The 20,016-nt window shown below is 42.8% G+C and overlaps 1 protein-coding gene across 1 annotated transcript in view; it reads right to left on the reverse strand.

Moving 5' to 3' along the window:
- Window positions 1-17,005, reverse strand: part of APPL2 (adaptor protein, phosphotyrosine interacting with PH domain and leucine zipper 2) — a 36,401-nt gene extending 19,396 nt beyond the window's left edge. The window contains exons 1-4 of the mRNA XM_069859713.1: window positions 16,872-17,005; window positions 11,960-12,058; window positions 1,918-1,977; window positions 1,374-1,445 (exon numbers count right to left, since the gene is read on the reverse strand). Of these exons, the coding sequence (XP_069715814.1) occupies window positions 1,374-1,445; window positions 1,918-1,977; window positions 11,960-12,058; window positions 16,872-16,925 (285 nt within the window). The 5' untranslated portion in view covers window positions 16,926-17,005. The remainder of the gene's footprint in view (window positions 1-1,373; window positions 1,446-1,917; window positions 1,978-11,959; window positions 12,059-16,871) is intronic.
- Window positions 17,006-20,016: the final 3,011 nt, after the last annotated feature.

The following is a 20,016-nucleotide window of genomic DNA, read 5'->3' on the forward strand; positions in this document are numbered from 1 at the left end:
AAGATCTTTTGAGTGAAAAATGTTATCAAAAGAATTGAACAGAGAGGCTCTCAGCTTTCTGCTCCCAAATGGGATGGTTTTCTTGTACCTGGGAAGGAGAAAGTTCTCGTTCTGATTTATTCATAGTTTATGAGTACTAGAGTTTATAAGTACTAGACTTGTGAAAATCAAAGAATGGTTTGGTTTGGAAAGGACCTTAAAGATCATCCAGTTCCAACCCCCCTTCCATGGGTGGGGACATCTTCCCCTAGACCAGATTGCTCAAAGCCCCATCCAACTTGGCCTTGAACACCTCCAGGGATGAGTCACCCACAACTTCTCTGGGCAACCTGTTCTAGTGCCTCACTATCCTCACAGTAAAAAATGTGTTCCTAATATCTAATTTAAATCTACCCTCTTTCAGCTTAAAACCGTTGCCCCTTGCCCTGTCACTGTAATCCCTGACCAAGAGCTCTTCCCATCCTTCCTGTAGGCAAATAAATGCTTCTTTTGAGTATTCCTTCAGAGCAGATGTGCCACAGGACAAGCCTAAGGAAAAAGTTAACCTCCGGAATCCATTTCACTATATTGTTAGTTATCCATGGGCTTTAAAAATTTTAATTTATTTTTTACCCCACAACCCTCCTATCTCCTTTCCCGAAAGGCAGACCTCAATACAGCCTTCTGCCTTCTTAATCTGAGTTGAAAGTAGACAAACAAGAACAACACCACTCATCTGATGGCACAGCCCTGCTCTCAAGACAAAGAGTGATGTGACAAATCACACTTAAGCAATAAGGACCTAGATATTATGATTACATTTAAATGTTATACAGGCAGGTCTAAAAAAGCATTTAGAAAGACTCTCAGTACTCAGCAACAACATACAGAGAGCAGAAGTGTTCAGTACACCCTGCAGCAGCACCTAACCTGCTCTCAGCAGGCATTTCTGCAGCCTCCTCCAGGCACCTCTGGATTCTGTGTGATCTCACAGCAACGAAACTGCAACTGTATTAATTCACAACTGCCCTGCATCCATTCCTGGCAGGTTTTGGCTCAAATCGTAGTGTTTAAAGATGTAAATGTAATTTTTAAACAGAATTAAATTAAAAATGGCCCCAGCCTAGATGAAACATTTTAGTCTAACTCCTCTATTTAGGAAGTTCAGTTTGGCTGTGAGGACAGCATGTGGGATGAAGCCATAGAAACAGCACTAACCATTACAAAAGAGTGAAAGGATTCTTCTTTCTCCAGCCCCCGATTAAATAATTTTATAAAACCTAGGCACAATCTAGGCTTCAGTGGAAAAACTCAGAATCAAAAAGGACAAAGACAAAAAGAAAAAACACAAATGTTCTATATTGTAAAAATATAATATTGGCAATTCAAATTACCTCATCCACAACTTTTGAAAAGTAGTGAAGGGTGGATATCACTTCTTCATCTCCTTTACCTAAGGCAAAATGCTGGAAACAGAAATGCACATTTGGTCTATAAATCAATACAAGTGAGTAAAATATAACATGTGCTTTACTACAAAGGTAATGAAAGCTCCTACAAAATGCAATAAACGATAAAACAAAAGGGAAAAATATAAATTTATAATACATACTCTTTTACCCTGCTCCTCTTGTTTTAAATGAATGGACTATGGACAACATATAATTAATTTTAGTTATACCCATTTTAAAGTCATAGTCATGCAATAGGAATAAACTGCTTTGCTTCTTCATAAATCTATGAATGTACATTTTGCACTTTTTTAAGATTCTCAGAAGTGACACAACTCCCTTGAACACATTAGGGAATTTTCGCCGGTACTCACATGAAACCAAGTAAAGCCAATGCTATAAGCACTTCTGGAAACTACACTGTTTACACAGACTTCTTTGCAAGCATTGAGGCTGAAAAGAAATCAAAGGCATATGCTGAACATACCTGCTTTTCATAGGCAAGGAGCTGCTTTGAAAGCTGCTGTGTGGCAAGACACATTTCATTCTACAAACAAAAGTGACATGTTAATGAAAATAATGAAAGGTCTTTAGCTCTGCAGTCACTACTATTTTGTTAGCAGCTCCTTGACTGAACCTGCAACTAGTTACACATTCAGTTGCATGTAAACAACCAGTCCCAAAACACTCGCAGAGAGGGGCAGTAATTAACAGTTACACTTCAGACCTAATCAACACACAGTTTAACTACTTTGAATAGAGGTATGATTTGGGGTTTAGGTTTGAGTCCCTCATTTCTCCCCAAAAAATAACAAAACTAGAACCATCTCTTACATGCAAGCTGTCATACCAGCCTAAGAATGTTTCGTAATATTTAATTATCTTTTCTCAGCAATTCAGAGAACCAGTAATGTGCCTTTATACAATGCATTCATGCTCGACGAATACAGTACTATGGCACATCAATTCTGTATTCTCATGGCTAAACTGGCCAATGAATTACATACATCCTTAAGATGTGCTTACGCAAAGCAAGACTTGTAGGGAAGTTGTATAATCTTGCTTGACAGCTGGAAAAAAAGCAGACAAGCATTTGGATATGTCAATCTTTACTCAATGGCTTTCTAACAATAGCACGTTGATTCCTTTGCTCCTGATTTGTTAACAGTGACTTAAAATTGGAATAAAAAAAAGGAGAAGAGGAGAACTGAGATCTATCTTAACTCCTGTCAGATCCTTCTTTCCCTCAGTGATGCAGAAACCTATTAATGTTTCAGTTAATTTCATTCTAAACCTTAACATAATCGATTCCTCTCTCCAAATACATAAGGCCACAGAGAGTCTGTAAAACTCAGTGCAATCTCTGAACTGCTTTAATAGCACCCTTTATGCTGGGGCTAGTCCAGAAAACCACTGAAACTGGGACAGAGTTTGTGTGTGCTCTTGTTCTCCCTTGTCACACCAAGCACACAGAGCATGGCATAGTTAACTATCTGGGCCAGTGATTCTGAAACGCCCTTTACTTTGGCCTGATGCCACCTCTGACACACTGCATTACAGCCTGGTACTTCCATACCACCTCAGCACACCAGGAAGGAGGGTTAATATGGACAGCAAGGCTGAAACACTTAGCCATGGTCTTAAGAACGCGCAAGCGATCAGAAAGAACAAAGACACGTAGCCACAGCACAGCTAGCAGCAGCTGAATGTCAAGAAATTGCAGAAAGATGGGTGAATTATTCCAACTTAAAACACTATGGTGATAATACTCGCAGGTGAACGGAGATGGAAGAGCAGAGGCCTTCCAAGGTACAACCAAGGGCTCAGAACTCAGTTAATCTGGGTTCAAACTCAGATCATGTGCCCCCCACGATCTTTCCCACCTCACACTGATGGATTGTTCCCATTTCTGGTCTCAGACTAATTAGTAATGAGTATTACACTTTCATACAATAATAATGCCAAATATTCATGTAAGATTTGCACGTTGGTTATGCAGACTGTGTAGTTCTTAATATGAAAAAGGTTTACACAAACACTTGGCATTTAAGTATTTCCCAAGCCAATGGGTGGAAAAGGACCTTGTGCTTTTTAATAAATTAACAAACCTTGTTAAGGGCTCAGGCAAGGAGAGGAATGAGCCTTTGCTACCTGCTCCCAGGCTGTAAGAATACCTGAGAAGCTTTGCCACCTCATAAGTGAGAGCTAGCAAACAATAACTTGATGACAGGAAGGATGAGACACCTTGTATGTGGACTGATGACATTAAAAGGGTTGGTTTGTTACACTGTATGCACATGGGTGGAGTCCAAAGATTAATTTAAGATTACAAAAAGAATCAGAGGTTCTCAGACCTAGGATCTTCTTCATAAACACAAGCTCAAAGATAGAGCTGAGAAAGAACTGCAAGAAGACAAAGTCCTCACACAACAACTGTGATGTCATCTGTCAGTTGTACAGTTGGGTCAGGGTGAGAGAAATCTTTTGAAATGAACTAAGCATTTTAGAAACATGCCTCTTTCTCCCTTTTTGTTTCATTTCACTTATTTCTGCTGGTCATTCTGAACTTGGAAAATAAATGCTTCTGGCTTAAACTTGCTAACACTAAAAGAAGCTTCAGAATAATGGGCTGACACCAAACGCATCCTATTCCTTTGTGACAACCATCCTCCTGGTTTTTGAAGACTACCAGATCCTCATTTTCTTCATCCAATATCCAAAAAGTAACAAAGAGCCCCATTACTCATCTGTGTGGGACAGTCTGAAGATGGGCAACGCAAAGAGGTGTGTGGAAGAAGCATCTTCCAGTGATTGCCACTCCCTAGGGACAGGGAAATAAATAAACCCTGAGGGTCTCAAAGGGGTGTGAGTTAACAACAGCATATCAAGTACATGATCCAGTCACAACAGTCACATATGGACTGCGAGCAGATACTCAAGACATGCTACTCCAAGTACAGAACAAATCGACAGAAGGGCCTGACATAAAATTAACCTTGGGATTTTGGGACAACAGTTCCACACATCCCACTGATGCCAGCAGCCACTGTAGGGTAGGTTCTCTGTGTCAGGACACCACAAACTTGTTACTCAATCCCTACTCATGGAGAAGAGTTAATTGTGGGTCCTTCATCCTCCTTCCCAATCTCTGCCCAACTTTGTTCCCATTAACAGTACAAAATCATTCACTATATCATCAGAAAAAAAAACCAACAACCAAAGCAAACAACCTACAACAACCAAACACCGCTGCCCCACTAAATAGTTGTAAACAAATCAAATAAAGCTAGCAAACTGCAACACTGCCACATCGCATAAGGAACAGGAAGGAGGCAAAGTGCTCTGCTGACCTAGTGGTAATGCTGCACTGCTAAGCACACTAATCTGGGAAAGTGTGGTTTAATCCTCCGCCCATTTCTTCCTAATTGGCCTTCTCCCCACTCTTCCCCCAGCATTCTCAAGACTTAAAAGTTATTTGCATTGCTTCAGTTGACAGACCCACTAAACCCAGGTAAATAAAACATTTTAACAGGTTTTAATCTATTTCCCAGACATTTTCCTGTGGAATACAGCAATATTCACTTCTTGTATTCTGAAGTGACTGAAATGCAGTATACCACAGCAAAAGAAAAGCTACCGTACACTCCTGACTGCATGCTCACATCTCTTCCACATAAATTTGACATTTCAGAATTCATCAAACATTTCTGGAGTGGGAGAGCGATTGATGAGATTATTTATCAGGACAGAACCAAATAAAATCCTGAACAGAAATCCAGGTATTCTAAATGAAGGCAAAATTAACGAGTACTGCGCCTTGCAAATGCAATCATTTTTATTACATGATTTTACTTAGCAGGGAAGACATCACTGCAGCATTAATTTAAAAATGCATACTGGAAGGAAAGAAGAAAGGACTGCACACAGGTAAGTATCAAGCAATCAGTTATGATTACAGACATGCTGACTTTTTTTTTAACCTTGGCTAGCATGCGAGGGCATGCTAGTCCTAGGAAAAGACTTTTAAAGTTTGCCAACAACAATTCACATAGATAAGGTAATGTAAGTTGTGTTTTGAATCAAGCATTAATCTACCAGAAATGAAAAAACAATAGATAAAAGAACATTGTCTAACTCTCAAGCTATTTCAGTACCTTACACTGCCTCTGAATAATTCAGCAAGAAAATGTCCAACTGTTATTTTCTAATCTAATGCCAGAGCAAAGGCATGTGATTTTTCTGGGCCGATTCCACCTTCTTCATTACCACCTTTGTTCACCAAGCTGTTCATATCCTCAGAATAGTGTATGATTTTTCCATAACCAGTTTGCAATAAAATCTCCATGTCATTAACTATTTACCGGTGACGCAATCCATCCTTTTTTAGGGTCTCTCTTCGTATTTTTCCAAAATAAACTCTGAGGGAGAATACATTGAGGTCAGAAGACATTTCTATAGACGGTCATCTAACAGACTCCAGATTTAAGGGCATGTAAAGGATTAAGCCGAGCTATAAATTAACTTCTAAAGACAGACAGCTATTCCAGCACATCCAATTCCAATCCCAATATGATGAAGCTTTCTGCAAAGCTGCTTTCCCACTCCAGCTAAAGATGGCATATTTAAACCTCTGCAAGTAACCAACATACAGAACTGCCAAAGGCTTCTTCATATAAACAAGCAAGATACTGGTAGAAGTATTTATTCATGCACCCTGTGCAAGGAGAATGACATGTAATAATATTTGGCTTACATCCCAGAAAGCTTAATGCCTCACCAGGGTGCTCAGGCTGCCCTGCACTTTACAAGATCAGGCTAACATATGGCCTGCGCAGCTGCTGATTCACTGCATGGCATTCGGTCTTCACAAACGCGAACGATTCAGCAAAGGATCATCTAATAGCTTCAAGACATAAAGACACTTGTCAAAGCTCTGCTCTAAAACAGCAAAAGCAGCTACAGTAGGATGGCTAGTTCAACAGGGTAAGAATCTCTTCATTTTCTTGCAAAACAATTACTATCAGCAGGGCATCCACACATCTATGCCATACATACTCCAATCTCCAGATCCTGCTCAGCACAATTTTAACTCGCTTCCTGGCATGGTGACAACTCCAGCTTTGTAGACGGTATTAAAAACAGCTCCCATGGCTTTGTACATATTTGTTCCCATGCGATAATGCTCTGTTTACCTGTTAGCAACATGCCTCGGGAAGTACATAGGTCAGTGATGCAAACTTACAATGAATATGGAAGAATGATATACACATTATTTCACAGAAGTCAGTGCTGACAACTATAATTTATTGCAAGTGTTTGTCCTATCTAATACACTACTGCAGCTTCTCTATGTGGAACTGAAAGTTTATGAAATGCTAATTTAAACTTTATTGTTTCAAAACATTTTGGAAGAAAGCATCTTATTTGAATAGACAACGCAATTGTTCCCTTAAGCATGAAAAGAAAGAAATTAAAAGAAAAACTGCATCAGTGCTTACTCACTAGTTTGGCAAGAACTCATTTAAGAATTCTGATCACTTGCGGTTAGCTATGCAGCTTAATAAATATTAATACCTATGCATGTCCTAGAGAGCTTGACACCTATCTACTGAGTGACAGTCTAGTGAAGTCAATACACAGGAAGATGAAACAAGCAGCACTGTTGAAAAATGCAGGTGTCATGAATTCAGGGAGAAATAAAACACCGGTATAAAGCACCACAATAGCCCTGGATAGATAAAAGCTGTCCTGATACCCATGTAACATGGTACATATAACCCATGACTATTTCATAATTGTCAAGAGCTTCCTTAAGAGCTGGGACATAAAAAGGCAGCTAGCCCCAGCGGTTGTTGCTGCTTTGCTCCTGTGACTCTGGAATCACAAGGCAACTGTTCAGAGATACAGATGCTGAACAGAACTACACTTGACAATTCCCATGTTGTTATCTCTCTGGATGTACGGATAAAAAAGAAACCCGTGTTGCTTTATTTCTCTTGTGCCATCACAGCTCTTAGTATCTAGACAGATTTGTCAGGAATAATGAGATGAAACCCCTTTCCAATGACAAAATACTACACCTTGCTTTCCTCTAACCTGCTTAACAGTTTATCCCTTCTAATGGTCAGTAGAGATACGACAGTCTCCTGAGTTTCTAAATGGCATTTTGTTTCAAGTGAAGAACCCAGCTGAGCGATTTCTATAGTCTGACGAAGAACTGGAGATGATAGTAAAGCCCTGAAAATAATTTACTACAGCAGTGGGATGTGAGGAATGTAAGCTGGGCACATTTTGCTCATACACCACTGCAAAAGCCTCAGCATGCAACTCAAGTAAAATAAGTCTTATAGCAGGCCCTGCTTGCTGTATTACATATTGCTCAGGTAATAAAATGGCCAGAATGACAAACACAACATTCACAGAAATCAGGCAGAAGTAATGCCAATTGCAGCATCAGGGCTTGCTTGCAAGGAGGAAGAATTACAAGAATAAACTCTGTGAGGACAGTTTGCTCTATAAGACCACTAACCTGATAACTACTTTAGGGCACCACAGCACAGACGGGAGAACTACAGAAGGAAGTAAAACATGTACCCACACAGATGTGGTTTATTTGCTGTAGAAATATAAAAATACTTCACTACATTTGTACACAGGGGCTTGCCAGATCCACTGAACCCCACTGCTCAAGCATGGCTCAAACATCGGGTTCCTGTGATTTCTCCTTAATCACAGCATCATACACTGCATCTGCCTTTTAGCATCATAGTCTCTTTTTCGCTAAAAAATTCCATGTGCAAAATAGTTGCCACCCCATCACAGCTGGTTTGGGTTGCCAAGGAGGTGAGAGCACAGCCCTGATCCTGCAGAGACACCAGGGGTTTGTCACACACTGAAGGCCTTCCACCCAAAGGCAATCTGCTAGGAACACATCACCCAGCTGCAGCCCAGTGTTATGGGCCCTTCCACACCCAAGCAGCTCCGTGTGCCTAGGCAGTGCGTCCACTGCAACACCCTGCAACACCTCCACCCTGCTACAGGATGCTGCAGACCACTCCTTCCACTCCTGGGACAAAAGCAGTTTCAAGTAATTTCTAAGGTCGGTCTATATCATTTACAGGGTGCATTCACTGGGGTGAGTTTCATCCTAACAACTGCCTTACTGCCATTAGAAAAATTAAAGGCATGCAAAATTAAGTCCTGCTTGAAAACATGTAAGTCTGAAAAGTAGGTACCCGCATCTTTCCAAATGCATCAATCCAAGCATTTAGAGCAGCTTGAGCTGCTAATTTACAAACTTACTGCTGCTCCACACACAAAGCAGTTTGTATCAACAAATACACACATATATCCACATGGATAATTAACAGCTTTCAGCTGGTACTAGCTGCTATTCTCCAGAGACTTTGCACTGCATCCATTCAGAAGCAGCTACTATTGTTATGTGATCACAAACAACAGTGGCCTGAATTACATGAAAATCTGAGTTTTCAACACAACATCCAACTTCTAGTAAACTTCTCCAGAAAAATCTTCCAAATATGGTTGAGATCTACCAGGAAAAACTTAAATTTCAGGATGTAGTAAATAAGAAAAACACAATTTAAGTTTTTAAAATTGTCCTAACTCTTTTGAGGGTGCATAAGACCCGATTTTTCAATACGGTGGACCGGTACAACCCACCGCTGTTTTGTTTGTCTGCTGTGACACTGATTCCAGCCCCTTTTATGGCTGTGCAAAAATAATTTGTGTCACTGCTTCAAAGTAGGTCAGTAACTGTAATTCCTATTTTACAGATAAGGAAATCAGAGCAGGGGATGATGATGACAATGTCACTGCAAAGACAAAATTTAAGTCAGGAAAATAAAAAGGCAAGTTCAGAACCCAGCTTCTCGCTACTCTCAATTTTACATTCTACTACATCTCATTCCCTCTCAAAATGAAAAGGGTTGATAGAATAGTCCAGAGAAGAGACACGAAGATGATCAGAGGGCTAGAGCACCTCCCATATGAGGACAGCCTGAGAGAGTTGGGCTTGTTCAGCCTAGAGAAGAAAAGGCTCCAGGGAGACCCTATAGCAGCCTTCCAGTACTTAAAGAGGATCTATACAAAAGCTGGGGAGGGGCCTTTTATCAAAGAATGCAGTGATTGGACGCGTTTTAAGTGAAAGAGGGGAGATTAAGATTGGATATTAGGAAGAAATTGTTTACTGTGAGGGTGGTGAGGCCCTGGCACAGGTTGCCCAGGGAAGCTGTGGCTGCCCCATCCCTGGAGGTGTTCAAGGCCAGGCTGGATGAGGCTTTGAGCAACCTGATACAGTGGGAGGTGTCCCTGCTCATGACAGAGGGGCTGGAACTGGGTGATCCTTAAGGTCCCTTCCAACCCTAAGTATTCCATGATTCTTTGTATATGCTGCTAGTGAGGCCCAAACAATAAGTCTCCTAACAATGCATAATCAGAAGTGGATTTTCTTTCAAGTTGTGATTAGGCAGAAAACAAATATTACATGGATTTTTTTTTTTACTGTTCATTCATGTTTAGTGGGCAGTTCAGCATAACACTTCTACGGCAACTGCAATCATAAAGTTTTGCAATAATGAGTATGCCTCTCAAAAACTGAGGGCAAGTTCAGTCAGAAAGAATGTCTTCTTTTGAAATATTCAGGAGCAGTTCCTTAAAAGTTTGAGTTCCATCTCAAAATGGCACCAAACATCTGATGAGGTATTTCAAGGAACACATCCAATATTCACAAGTGACTGAATATTTAGATCAAACGAAAGCAGGAAGCATGCAGGAAGAAAGTAGCCAGTAGACTCATTAGTACTGCAAGTACAGATCGGTAAATGTGCTGACAGTGAGTATAAAGAGGAAATGTCATAACCGTGGGCCAACAGAAATGCAGAAGGCCAAAACTGAGATGGAAAGGAAGAGGCAAACAAAAGCAGACAAAGCATTTTTTCATCAATCACAGGCCAGAGTAACCACTTCCTTAAATGCCATCCCAAAAAGGCATGTAGTCCACAAACTACCTAATACTCAAGCCATATTTATTCCTCTGATTTCCTTCTTTCAATCCTACCTGCTCTTTGGCCTCAGATTTCTACCATCCATCGTGCCCACACTCTTGCTACTCATAAAGCACAATAACTCTACCAAACTGCCCATCACAGGGGACAGGACGAGAGGGAATGGCCTCAAGCTCCGTCAGGGGAGGTTCAAGCTGGACATCAGAAAAAAATTTTTTACAGAAGGGGTCATTGGACACTGGAACAGGCTGCCCAGAGAGGTGGTTGACGGCGACTCAACCACCTTTGAGTGGAGGTGTTTAAAAGACAGGTGGATGAGGTGCTCAGGGGCATGGTTTAGTGGTTGATAGGAATGGTTGGACTCGATGATCCTGGGGGTCTTTTCCAACCTAGTGATTCTGTGATCACTGACTTTCAGTGCTGATTTCATGTCACCTCTCCAGCCCTTGGCTATGTGCTGTACTGTTTTCTGTGTTTCTGAGCTGTGCTGTAAGGTTCTGATTGCTCTGTATCTGTACAGGATAAAGGAAATGAAGGCTTTGAAGCTCTCCAAAGCTGGATTTTCTGGGTGTCAGTAGCTAGAACCCAGGCAGACAGCTCTTTCTTCTAGGTCATACTATCAGTCACCCAAAAGAGCAATTCCACCAAATGGACATAAGGTGCAGTAGTTTTATAGCCAAACTGATTCCGGGTAATGTAAGAATCAGGCACCCACTCTTCAGGCAAATTCAAAATACTCCCATCCCCCTCACCTCTCTGTGTCCTCTGAGTTAATGGTTTAAGAACAGAAAAGCTGTTGTTTCTAATGAAATCAGGTATCTAACCTACATAAACACTTGCAAATGTTCCGTGACATCTAGTTATGGTATTTTGAGACACCTAGTTTTATGCATGTGGTAATCACTATTTTCCAAAGCACTGGATATTATTTACCTTACAGATTTTACTTTCAAAGGGATTTAGTCATCTAGGTCATATAAGTGCTTTAGAAAGTGTTATTTTTTTTTCTGCTCCTGCTCCCATATTTTTCACACTGGCTAATTTAGGTACTCAACTTCAGTATTATTCAAAGTGTACATTCTCTCTGTAGTCAATAGACATAAACAGTTCCTTCCAAACGGTGAGTCACAGCATCTAAGTTAGATGCCTAAGGTCAGTGTGCATACCCATCTATGTATTGTATCTATAGTTAGGCAAGCAATTTTGTCAAGGCTGGCCTTCCAATGCACCACAAGGTAAGGACATACCACAATTTTTCTTTTATTAATTATCTGAAAGCAGACAAAGCAGATAAGATTTTTTTTCCATGCATATGACTTTTCTGAAAGTCATCAAAGTCATCAAAGCAGGAAGGGGCTGAGACATCACATGGAAAACACCCACAACTCCTCTTAAACCACAAGAGATGCAAGTACTTGGCAACTTTCATGTAAATAACACCATCATAATAGCCATTTATCTTCTACTGTGCATTGAACAAAAGAAACACAAATGAAAAATTACCTGAGCGCCATAAACTCGTTGCATTGCCTGAAGCAACTGGTTTGTATATTCAGTAAGCGTTCCTGCATCTTCTTCAAATACACTAAGCAAAGACCGAGTCTACAACGAAAGGAAAAAAAAAATGTTTCAGTCTCAAGTGAAAATATTAAAAAGAATCATAAACAATTGTAAGTAGATAGCAGCAAAAAAATACAATTCAATCAGAAATAATAAGCCTTTAACTTTGCACAATTTTGTTCATTCAAAATCTCAAAACATGTAGAAATTTGTCCTTTTGTTATGGATAGGTAAACTGAGGCATTAGGAAGCAAAGTGACAAAATGCTATGGCCAAATCCTGACTCCCAGCCTCTTACTCTAACTAACAGACATTCCTTCCAACATAAACAGGAATGTAAAAACTCCTGAATATCTGCCTGCTGACTATAGTAATCCAAGCCACGTTAAGGACTCTGGGTCAAACACCACTGCTTGCTCACTTTACTTCTCTAATGTCAGACTGCATTAAAAGTACCCCTTTCCATGAGATAATTTACAGAGTATTATTCACTCTACACTGTCTTGAGCAACTCTTAAAGGGCCACTGCCAAGGCTAGCTGATGTAATAGGACCAAACAACTGAGTGCTGATCTATAACAACAGGCAGAGAAGTATACACCCACTCAGAAATGCTCCATACTTCATCCATTCTGCTAGCTCATCTGTGTCAGCAAATGGAGGGGGTGTGAAAGAAGAGTATAATGATGACTTGTGTCATCTTAAAGACATGAATTTGCTCAGTTTGTTTTGGTAGAATCATCAGGAACAAATAACTATGTTGCTGAGACAGCTCCTGAGAAAGGAAACCAAGATACCTCAGAGAAATATTGCCTTCCAGAACTTGCTAGATCAAGACAATAATGAAAGAGGGAAGTCTATCCCTTTAACAAAGCCTTAGTCTTAACTTTGGTAAATCCAATCTATTTGATGCTAACTGGCAATGTCTTTCCATCTGTACAGCTAATTTATACATTAATTAGTTTCATCTGCTTACATGAGGGGTGTCCATAAACCCTTTATGGACGCTCCTCTTTAAGAAGTACTTTAACAATCATGACAGTCCTGCAACAGAGCAAGTGCTTTATCTGTCCTCCTAGAATCTCTAATGTACCATGTATCCACGTTTGAATCTGGGAAATTTGTGTCTTAAGCAAATTTTAAGTTGCTCCACTATTTAACAGGAGGCACGCGTATTTCCCCAAGGCATTTATTCTCTGCAAAACTCTCTGCCGAGACCTCACGTTTGTCCTGAAACACTCAACATCAGCATCCTTCAAAAAATATGACCTAAGATTAACTAACATTTCATCTCTGCTGAGAAGTATCTGAGCCAGAAATGAGTGTGGCTCTGCAGTTAAAGTACATGACTTGGGAGTCATTCCTTGGGTTCTGTTCTAGATGTTCCAGGGGAGTTCTTTCGTACATTGAGTAACTCTCAAGCTCTTAACATTTCAGCCTGCTAATGTGCCAAACTGCTACAATACTTTCCACCTTAGAGACACTGGCAGTCAATGCATTTCAGAAACTAGTTTGAGATCTTGGCACGTAAGGAGATACTTCATACAAAGTACTGTTTTCAAATAAATATAACATAAAAAAATGAAGAATGGTGAGAAGGACAAGTCAATGAAATGGATACCAGGAACACAACTTGTAAAGGACCTCTGGGGAGAACTTTGCTACAAAGACAGTGGTGTGATTTTGAGTTTATCACACAAAGCTATTATTTCAGTAATTGAAAATATGTTGCTTTTCAAAAACATCTGGTTTTACATGTTTTATCTGCTATGATGCATTAAAAATAGCAAACCTAATCCCAACTAATTATATTCTCTCTGCACAGTGCTCATCTTCCTTCTTTTGTGTTGCAACAACACATGAAACGCACAAGGTGTGAAGATGGTTAAAAATAAATTTAGAGAAGGTAAAAATGATAAAACTTGACACAATGTTTATCAAGACAAATCTGAAGCCAAGACCTAAAAATTAAAAAGAAATTTCCTGATGAAGGCTACATATCATACGCTTCCACATCCTGGAAAAGGCTTCAAGAAACAGGAATGTCAGCCAGATCCCTAGATACTTCTGAACTTTTGCAGGTTCAGTTTTTCAGATGCCTGTATATGGGCTGAGGTAGAACAGCTCTGGGAAATAATTTCTGAAAGTCTTGGCCTCAGTTATTAGCACATTGTTAAAAAATAATAAAAACAATAAATAATTCAATCAGTTTGGAAGTTATTCTTGTAAAGATTTATATTTAAGAACAACATTTTAAATCACTGCAACAAAATACCAGTATGTGTATATCTTTGTTGTTGCTGTTTGGACAAATTTTGGCATATTGGCTAAAGCTGCTGAAATAAACCAGTAATCCAAATATTAAGCTAACATTTAGGAGGCCTCATTAATAACACCATGTTCTCAGCTTCTGGGAACACAGGAAAAAAAAAATCTACTTTCATGTAAGTGTTTCTCTGAATTTAGCATGACTGTTTGCGTAAATTTCTCTCTTATTTGGTGGCCAAAGACTTCAAAATTAAGACATCTCTTATGGCCTTATTTGCCCAGTGCTTGGAGACAAATCAAGACGAAAGTACTATGTTGTGGCAGACAGAGAAAGCAAGTTTCAGGAAGCTGATGAAGAAATAACTATGACCTAATTCTCTTCTGTCCTGCATGTAATTTACATACCTCATAAAGCTTGTATAAAGTGAGGTTATATCCTCATTTTACCATTGCTGTAAGTGACTGGACAGGGCAGAGGAGATTCAGGTCACTTTACACATAAGTAAATGATAACATAAGCTGCCATGTTGTAAGCTCTGTGGGACAGAGCCTGTCTTGTTGCCCTGAATTTGTAGCACTCAGCTCATAGGGGTGCCCCGTTGCACTGTGAATCTAATGTTCTTCCCAAGAAAATAATAATAAAAATATAAAAGACTGGAAAATATATGTTTCCTTACATAAAAAATAGATTATAGCAACACTAGGCCATTATAAAAAATTACACAGCATCCTCCCTCCCAAAGCTATAGGGCCTGAACAGAAGGTAATAACCAAATCAAGCCAAAACAACCTGCAAACACTCAGGTTTATGCACAGCCTGTTTCCAGTATTTGCAAAGGAGATGTTAACAATCCTCCTTTCAGGTCAGAAGAAAGAGGAAGACCTCTAAATTCAATTCAGTGCATTGTTCAGCTGCTTTCAGTCAGTGTTACATTTTTAATCATTGAAGGAAGTGTTGACTGAAGAAGTAAGTGAGTTCACTCATCCCACGTGTCAAGTTCTTCAGCTCCAGAACACACTGGGGAGGTTAATACTAAAGATGTTAATAACTGCTAATAATAAGTCTAGCACATTTCAGTAAACTGTGGAACACAGAACAATTCAGGCTGGCAAGGAACTCCGCAGGTCACCTTGTCCAAACCCTTGCTCAAAGCAGGCTAACTGTAACATTACATCAGGTTATTCAACACTTTTCCTAGTTGAATTTTAAAAAACCTCCAAGGATGGAGATTCTATATATACCATATAAAACAGATGATGAAAATCATTCTTACTAGGGTGGGATTTCATGGAATCACAGAAAAATTGGATAAGAAGAGGTGAACAAGATAAGCAGATAAGCCTCAAGACTCAAAGTCCTGACAGGTGCATGTCCAACCCTTCCTTCAAAACGTCTCACGACAGACTCTGCAGCACCTTTCAGCAAACTGCTCCACGGCTTACCTATTCATTCCTCCTCCTGATCCATCAGTAGATGAGTTAGGATTACAACACAGGGCTTCTTGGGAACAGGATCCAGGCTGATCCGCCCTGCCCTCTCTTCTTCTCTCCCTGCTTCACCAATTAATTTGTTCCTCTGTCTGCAACACGCTTTGTCCTCAAGCCCACCTTCCCCACCTCCCTGTGAAATTCCCACTCCTTCTCCTTGCCCTTACTTCTCCCTTTGACCCAAACTTCCCTGCCTCCATTTTCCTTCTCCAGCTTCTGAGGCCGCACACCTCTTTCCCTGCTGAAAACATCACGGCACGGTATGTTCTTCACCAGTGGGTTTCCAGAGTCCTCAGGGGTCACTTCTGCAGCCGTGTTGGACCACGGCTCCCAGCACTGGGGCACACGGTTCAGCATGGGGGTGAGGAGAGAAATGTTCTCTCCTGCCTGCGGCGGCTGGGAAGGAAAGAGCAGCAACCACCTATCCTCATTTCCCAGACTCTTTCAGAAGGTTGTTTTCAGTGGGATCCACCTCACCTCACCTACTCTCACAGGAAGCCCCTGTGTGTGACCTAGCACCTTGGAACAGGGTGAAGCAGGCTCGCCGGCGGGGACATTCCTTCAGCCCGCTTTTGTCACCCAGGCCAGGTGACTCACAGCGCAGAAATCTCCCTTTCCCTCAGGGACCTCGGAGGAAGCCACGCCATGCCCACCTGTCCTTCCCCAGCACACCTCGCCTCTTCTAGGCCACCCTTACAGCCCGGTGGGAGAAAGCGTGAGGAGAAAGAACCAAGGTGGGGTTGCTCTCAGGAAGGCGAAGGGAAGGGACGCTGCGTCCCGGCGTCCTCACACCCCGCCCCGCCAGCCCTCTTCTCCAGAGGTCCCCAGCAGGGGGGACGGACCCGTTTCTCCCTGGAGGATGCCCTGCTGGAGGTCAGAGCCTCTCCACGACACCGTTTACCTGCTTCACAGCATCTCTGCTTCACAGCATCCCTGCTCCCCGACCCGCACCCCGGCATCCCCCCGCTCCGCCGCCGGAGCATCCCGGTCCCACCCTCTCCCCCGCGGGACGGCAGCTCGGGACCCGTCCCGAGGCGTCGATCCCCGCCACGGAACGGCTGTTCCCGACCCGTCCCGCGGTGCCGCTTCCCGGCCGCTACCTGCGGGCTGTCCTGCAAAGCCTCCTCCAGGAGGAGTTTGTCGACGGCGGGCATGGTGCGCGCTGCGGGGGGACCCGGCCGCGCTGCGGGCGCTGGGCGAGGTGCCGGCCCCTCCCCGTGGCGGCGGGGCGGCCGCTGCTCGCTCCTCCCAGTTCCCGGCGGCCGGAGGAAGCGAGTCACGGGGAGAGCCGAGGGGAGGGTTCCTGGCGCGGCTGGAGCGGGTCTGCTGTGGGGATGGAGGGAGGGAGTAGGGGTTGTTCAGCCTGGAGAAGAGGAGGCTCCTAGGAGACCTTATAGCGACTTCCCGGTGCCTGAAGGGGCTACAGGAAAGCTGGGGAGGGGCTGTTCACAAAGGCTTGTGGTGATAGGACTAGGGGCGTTGGGTATAAACTGGAGAGGGGCAGGTTTAGACTAAACATAGGGAGGGGTTTCTTCCCTATGAGGGTGGTGAGACATTGGCACAGGATGCCCAGGGAAGCTGTGGCTGCCCCATCCCTGGAGGTGTTCAAGGCCAGGTTGGATGGGGCCTTGGGCAGCCTGGTCTAGTGGGAGGTGTCCCTGCCCATGGCAGGAGGGTTGGAACTGGATGGGCTTTAAGGTCCCTTCCAACCCAACCAAAATGATTCTGTGATTAGCTCCTGGGCTGGGCTGGTGCTGTGGTCACCTCACCTGTGAGGATGGAAGTGGCAGGTGGCAGAACCCGCTCACCTTCTCTGCAGCTGCAGGAAGCAAGGGCTGGAATGTTTTCTCACAGCCCTGCTCTTGGCTCTGTCCCCTGGACAATACATCCCTGCTTTTGGCTCCATCCTCTGGACAGTAAAATGGCGGGAAGGAGGATGCATCAGGGGCTAGAACGGCATTGTGCATCTCTGTTCTTGGCTCCACCCTGTGGATAGTACATTCCTGCTCTTGGCTCCATTCCCTGGACAGTAGGGTGATGGGAAGGGGGAAGCATCCAAGGCTGGAATGGCCTCCTGCATGCCTGATCTCGGTTCCATCCCCTGGATAGTCGGATGGTGGGAAGGAGATTGCCTCAGGAGCTGGAATGGCATCGTGCATACGTGCTCTTGGCTTCATCCCCTGGACTGTAGGGTGATGAGAAGGGGGAGCATCAAAGGCTGGAGTGGCATCGCGCATCCCCACTCTTGGCTCTGTACCCTGGACAGTAGGATGGCAGAAAAGGGGATACGTTGGACTGGAATGGCCTTCCATAGCCCTGTTCTTGGCTGCATCCCTGGCCACCACCCTGGGTGGTGGGAAGGGGGATGCATCAGGGGCTGGAATGGCATCCTGCAGCCCTGCTCTTGGTTTCATCCCCTGGACAGTAGAGTAGTGGGAAGGGGGATGCAGCAGGGACTGTAATGGCCACACACATTCTTACTCTTGGCTCTGTCGCCTCGACAGTAGGGAGGCAGGAAGGAGTATGCAGCAGGAGCTGGAATGGCCTCCCACAGCCCAGATCTTAGCTTGGTCCATTGGGCAGTAGGGTGGTGGGAAGGAGGATGCGTCAGGGGTGGTTGAATCCTTCAGTGAAGAAGATCTCCCTGGATATGGAGATGTGATGGAAATGAGGGGAAGATAGCATCCTCCAGCCTAAGCCTTCAGCTAGAGCCTTCAGCGGTGGGTGAGCACACATATGCTGTGTCCCTCAGTGTGTCCTGGCTCTCCTGAGGGGTGTGGTGAGGCTGCTGGCAGGGCCAGCCGGGCACTGGAGACTGAGGTGGCTCAGGGAAGCACCCCAGGGCTTTGGCCACCTCTAGGACCAGTGCAGCTGCTGGCTGCAATGGGCCTGCTCACCAGCAGCCCTCATTTATGGCATCTGTATTCATCCTTGTTTATGGACAACTCTGAAAGCAAAGCTGTGGGACCACAGAGTGCTCCAGGCAGGTCAGCCCTGCCCAGCCATATCCCTGCACTTTTGGGGCTGGAATGGCCATATTTTAAGTTACTAGTCCTTCATGTGCAAAGACATGTCTTTGTTACTGTCTCACTGCTGTCTTAATTGCTTTGGATTTCTACATCATTTGTGCATAAATTCACATGCTTACTTGAACAAAACTAATGTTTTCAAAGTAAGCAAAGTCTCACGTGATCCATGAGTATTTGTGTTCTCTTTTTTTAAGTGTGGCCACTGCTTTTGGATGTCTCAGTTTCTCTAAATGTCTAGCCACTGATCTGCTCTGTGCTTGTCAGCTGTAGCTCTTGTTGTTCCAGTATGATTTGAGACAAAACTGGAAAGACTCAAAACCAGAATCCCATTTAAGAAAAAAAAAATTTCTGAAGAGTTGAGGAAGAATCCTGCCTATTAAGCAGAATATGCAAACAAAAATACTGGCTGTAAAATGATAAGATGTTATTATTATAGAAGAAATTCCACAGTCTTCAGATAACTCATAGTGCTGCCCTCTTTTCAAAGAAGAAAAATTATTTTTAAAAGAATGCAGCTTGAATTCTGGAAGAACTCCAAGCATTAGCATTGGCCTGCTTTGCCGTTATGGTAAATGCCTGCTCTTTGCATCTAAATCCCAGTGGATTTTTCCACTTCTGTCATTCTTATACAATAATTAACATGGCAAGAAAGGTGATTGCTAATACAGGTGGTTTTTTGCTAATTAAAAGACTGTACACAAGCAGGTGGCCTTAGCAAAGTTTTGCAGATCAGCTGGATGACTGTTTGCCTTAATGAGAAATGATCATTGAACCCTGTAATTTTGGCTAATATGTTTCTGTGGGCCTGACATTGATTGGTATTGCTTCTGAAGCTTGTGATAGGACCTTTAACCCAATGTGCCAGGCCTGCCTTGGTATGCCTGCTCCACTGGTCCAGAAGCTGGACTCCTTGTTCCAGGCACTTGAGTAATAACAGAGTTCTCACGTTCAGTCCACTTTTCTTGCCTAAGCCATAACAAAAATCACTAGCTAATACCAAACATACCAAGTATGACAACATATATTTACATAATGAGAAAACATAATTATCATAATAATGTTTCAGAGAATTTTAGAGTGGTGGAAAGAGGTCAGAGAATGTTTTTTATTTTTTTTTGCCTATAGAATTAAGGTACTAGTTAGGCCTTGGACTTCAGAATCCATGACTGCTTCTGAGCTAATTTTGTCAATCTGTGTTAAAGTCTTCCCTTTCTTT

This window comes from Phaenicophaeus curvirostris, chromosome 1, assembly GCF_032191515.1.
Source record: "Phaenicophaeus curvirostris isolate KB17595 chromosome 1, BPBGC_Pcur_1.0, whole genome shotgun sequence".
NCBI classification, from domain to species: Eukaryota; Metazoa; Chordata; class Aves; order Cuculiformes; family Cuculidae; genus Phaenicophaeus; species Phaenicophaeus curvirostris.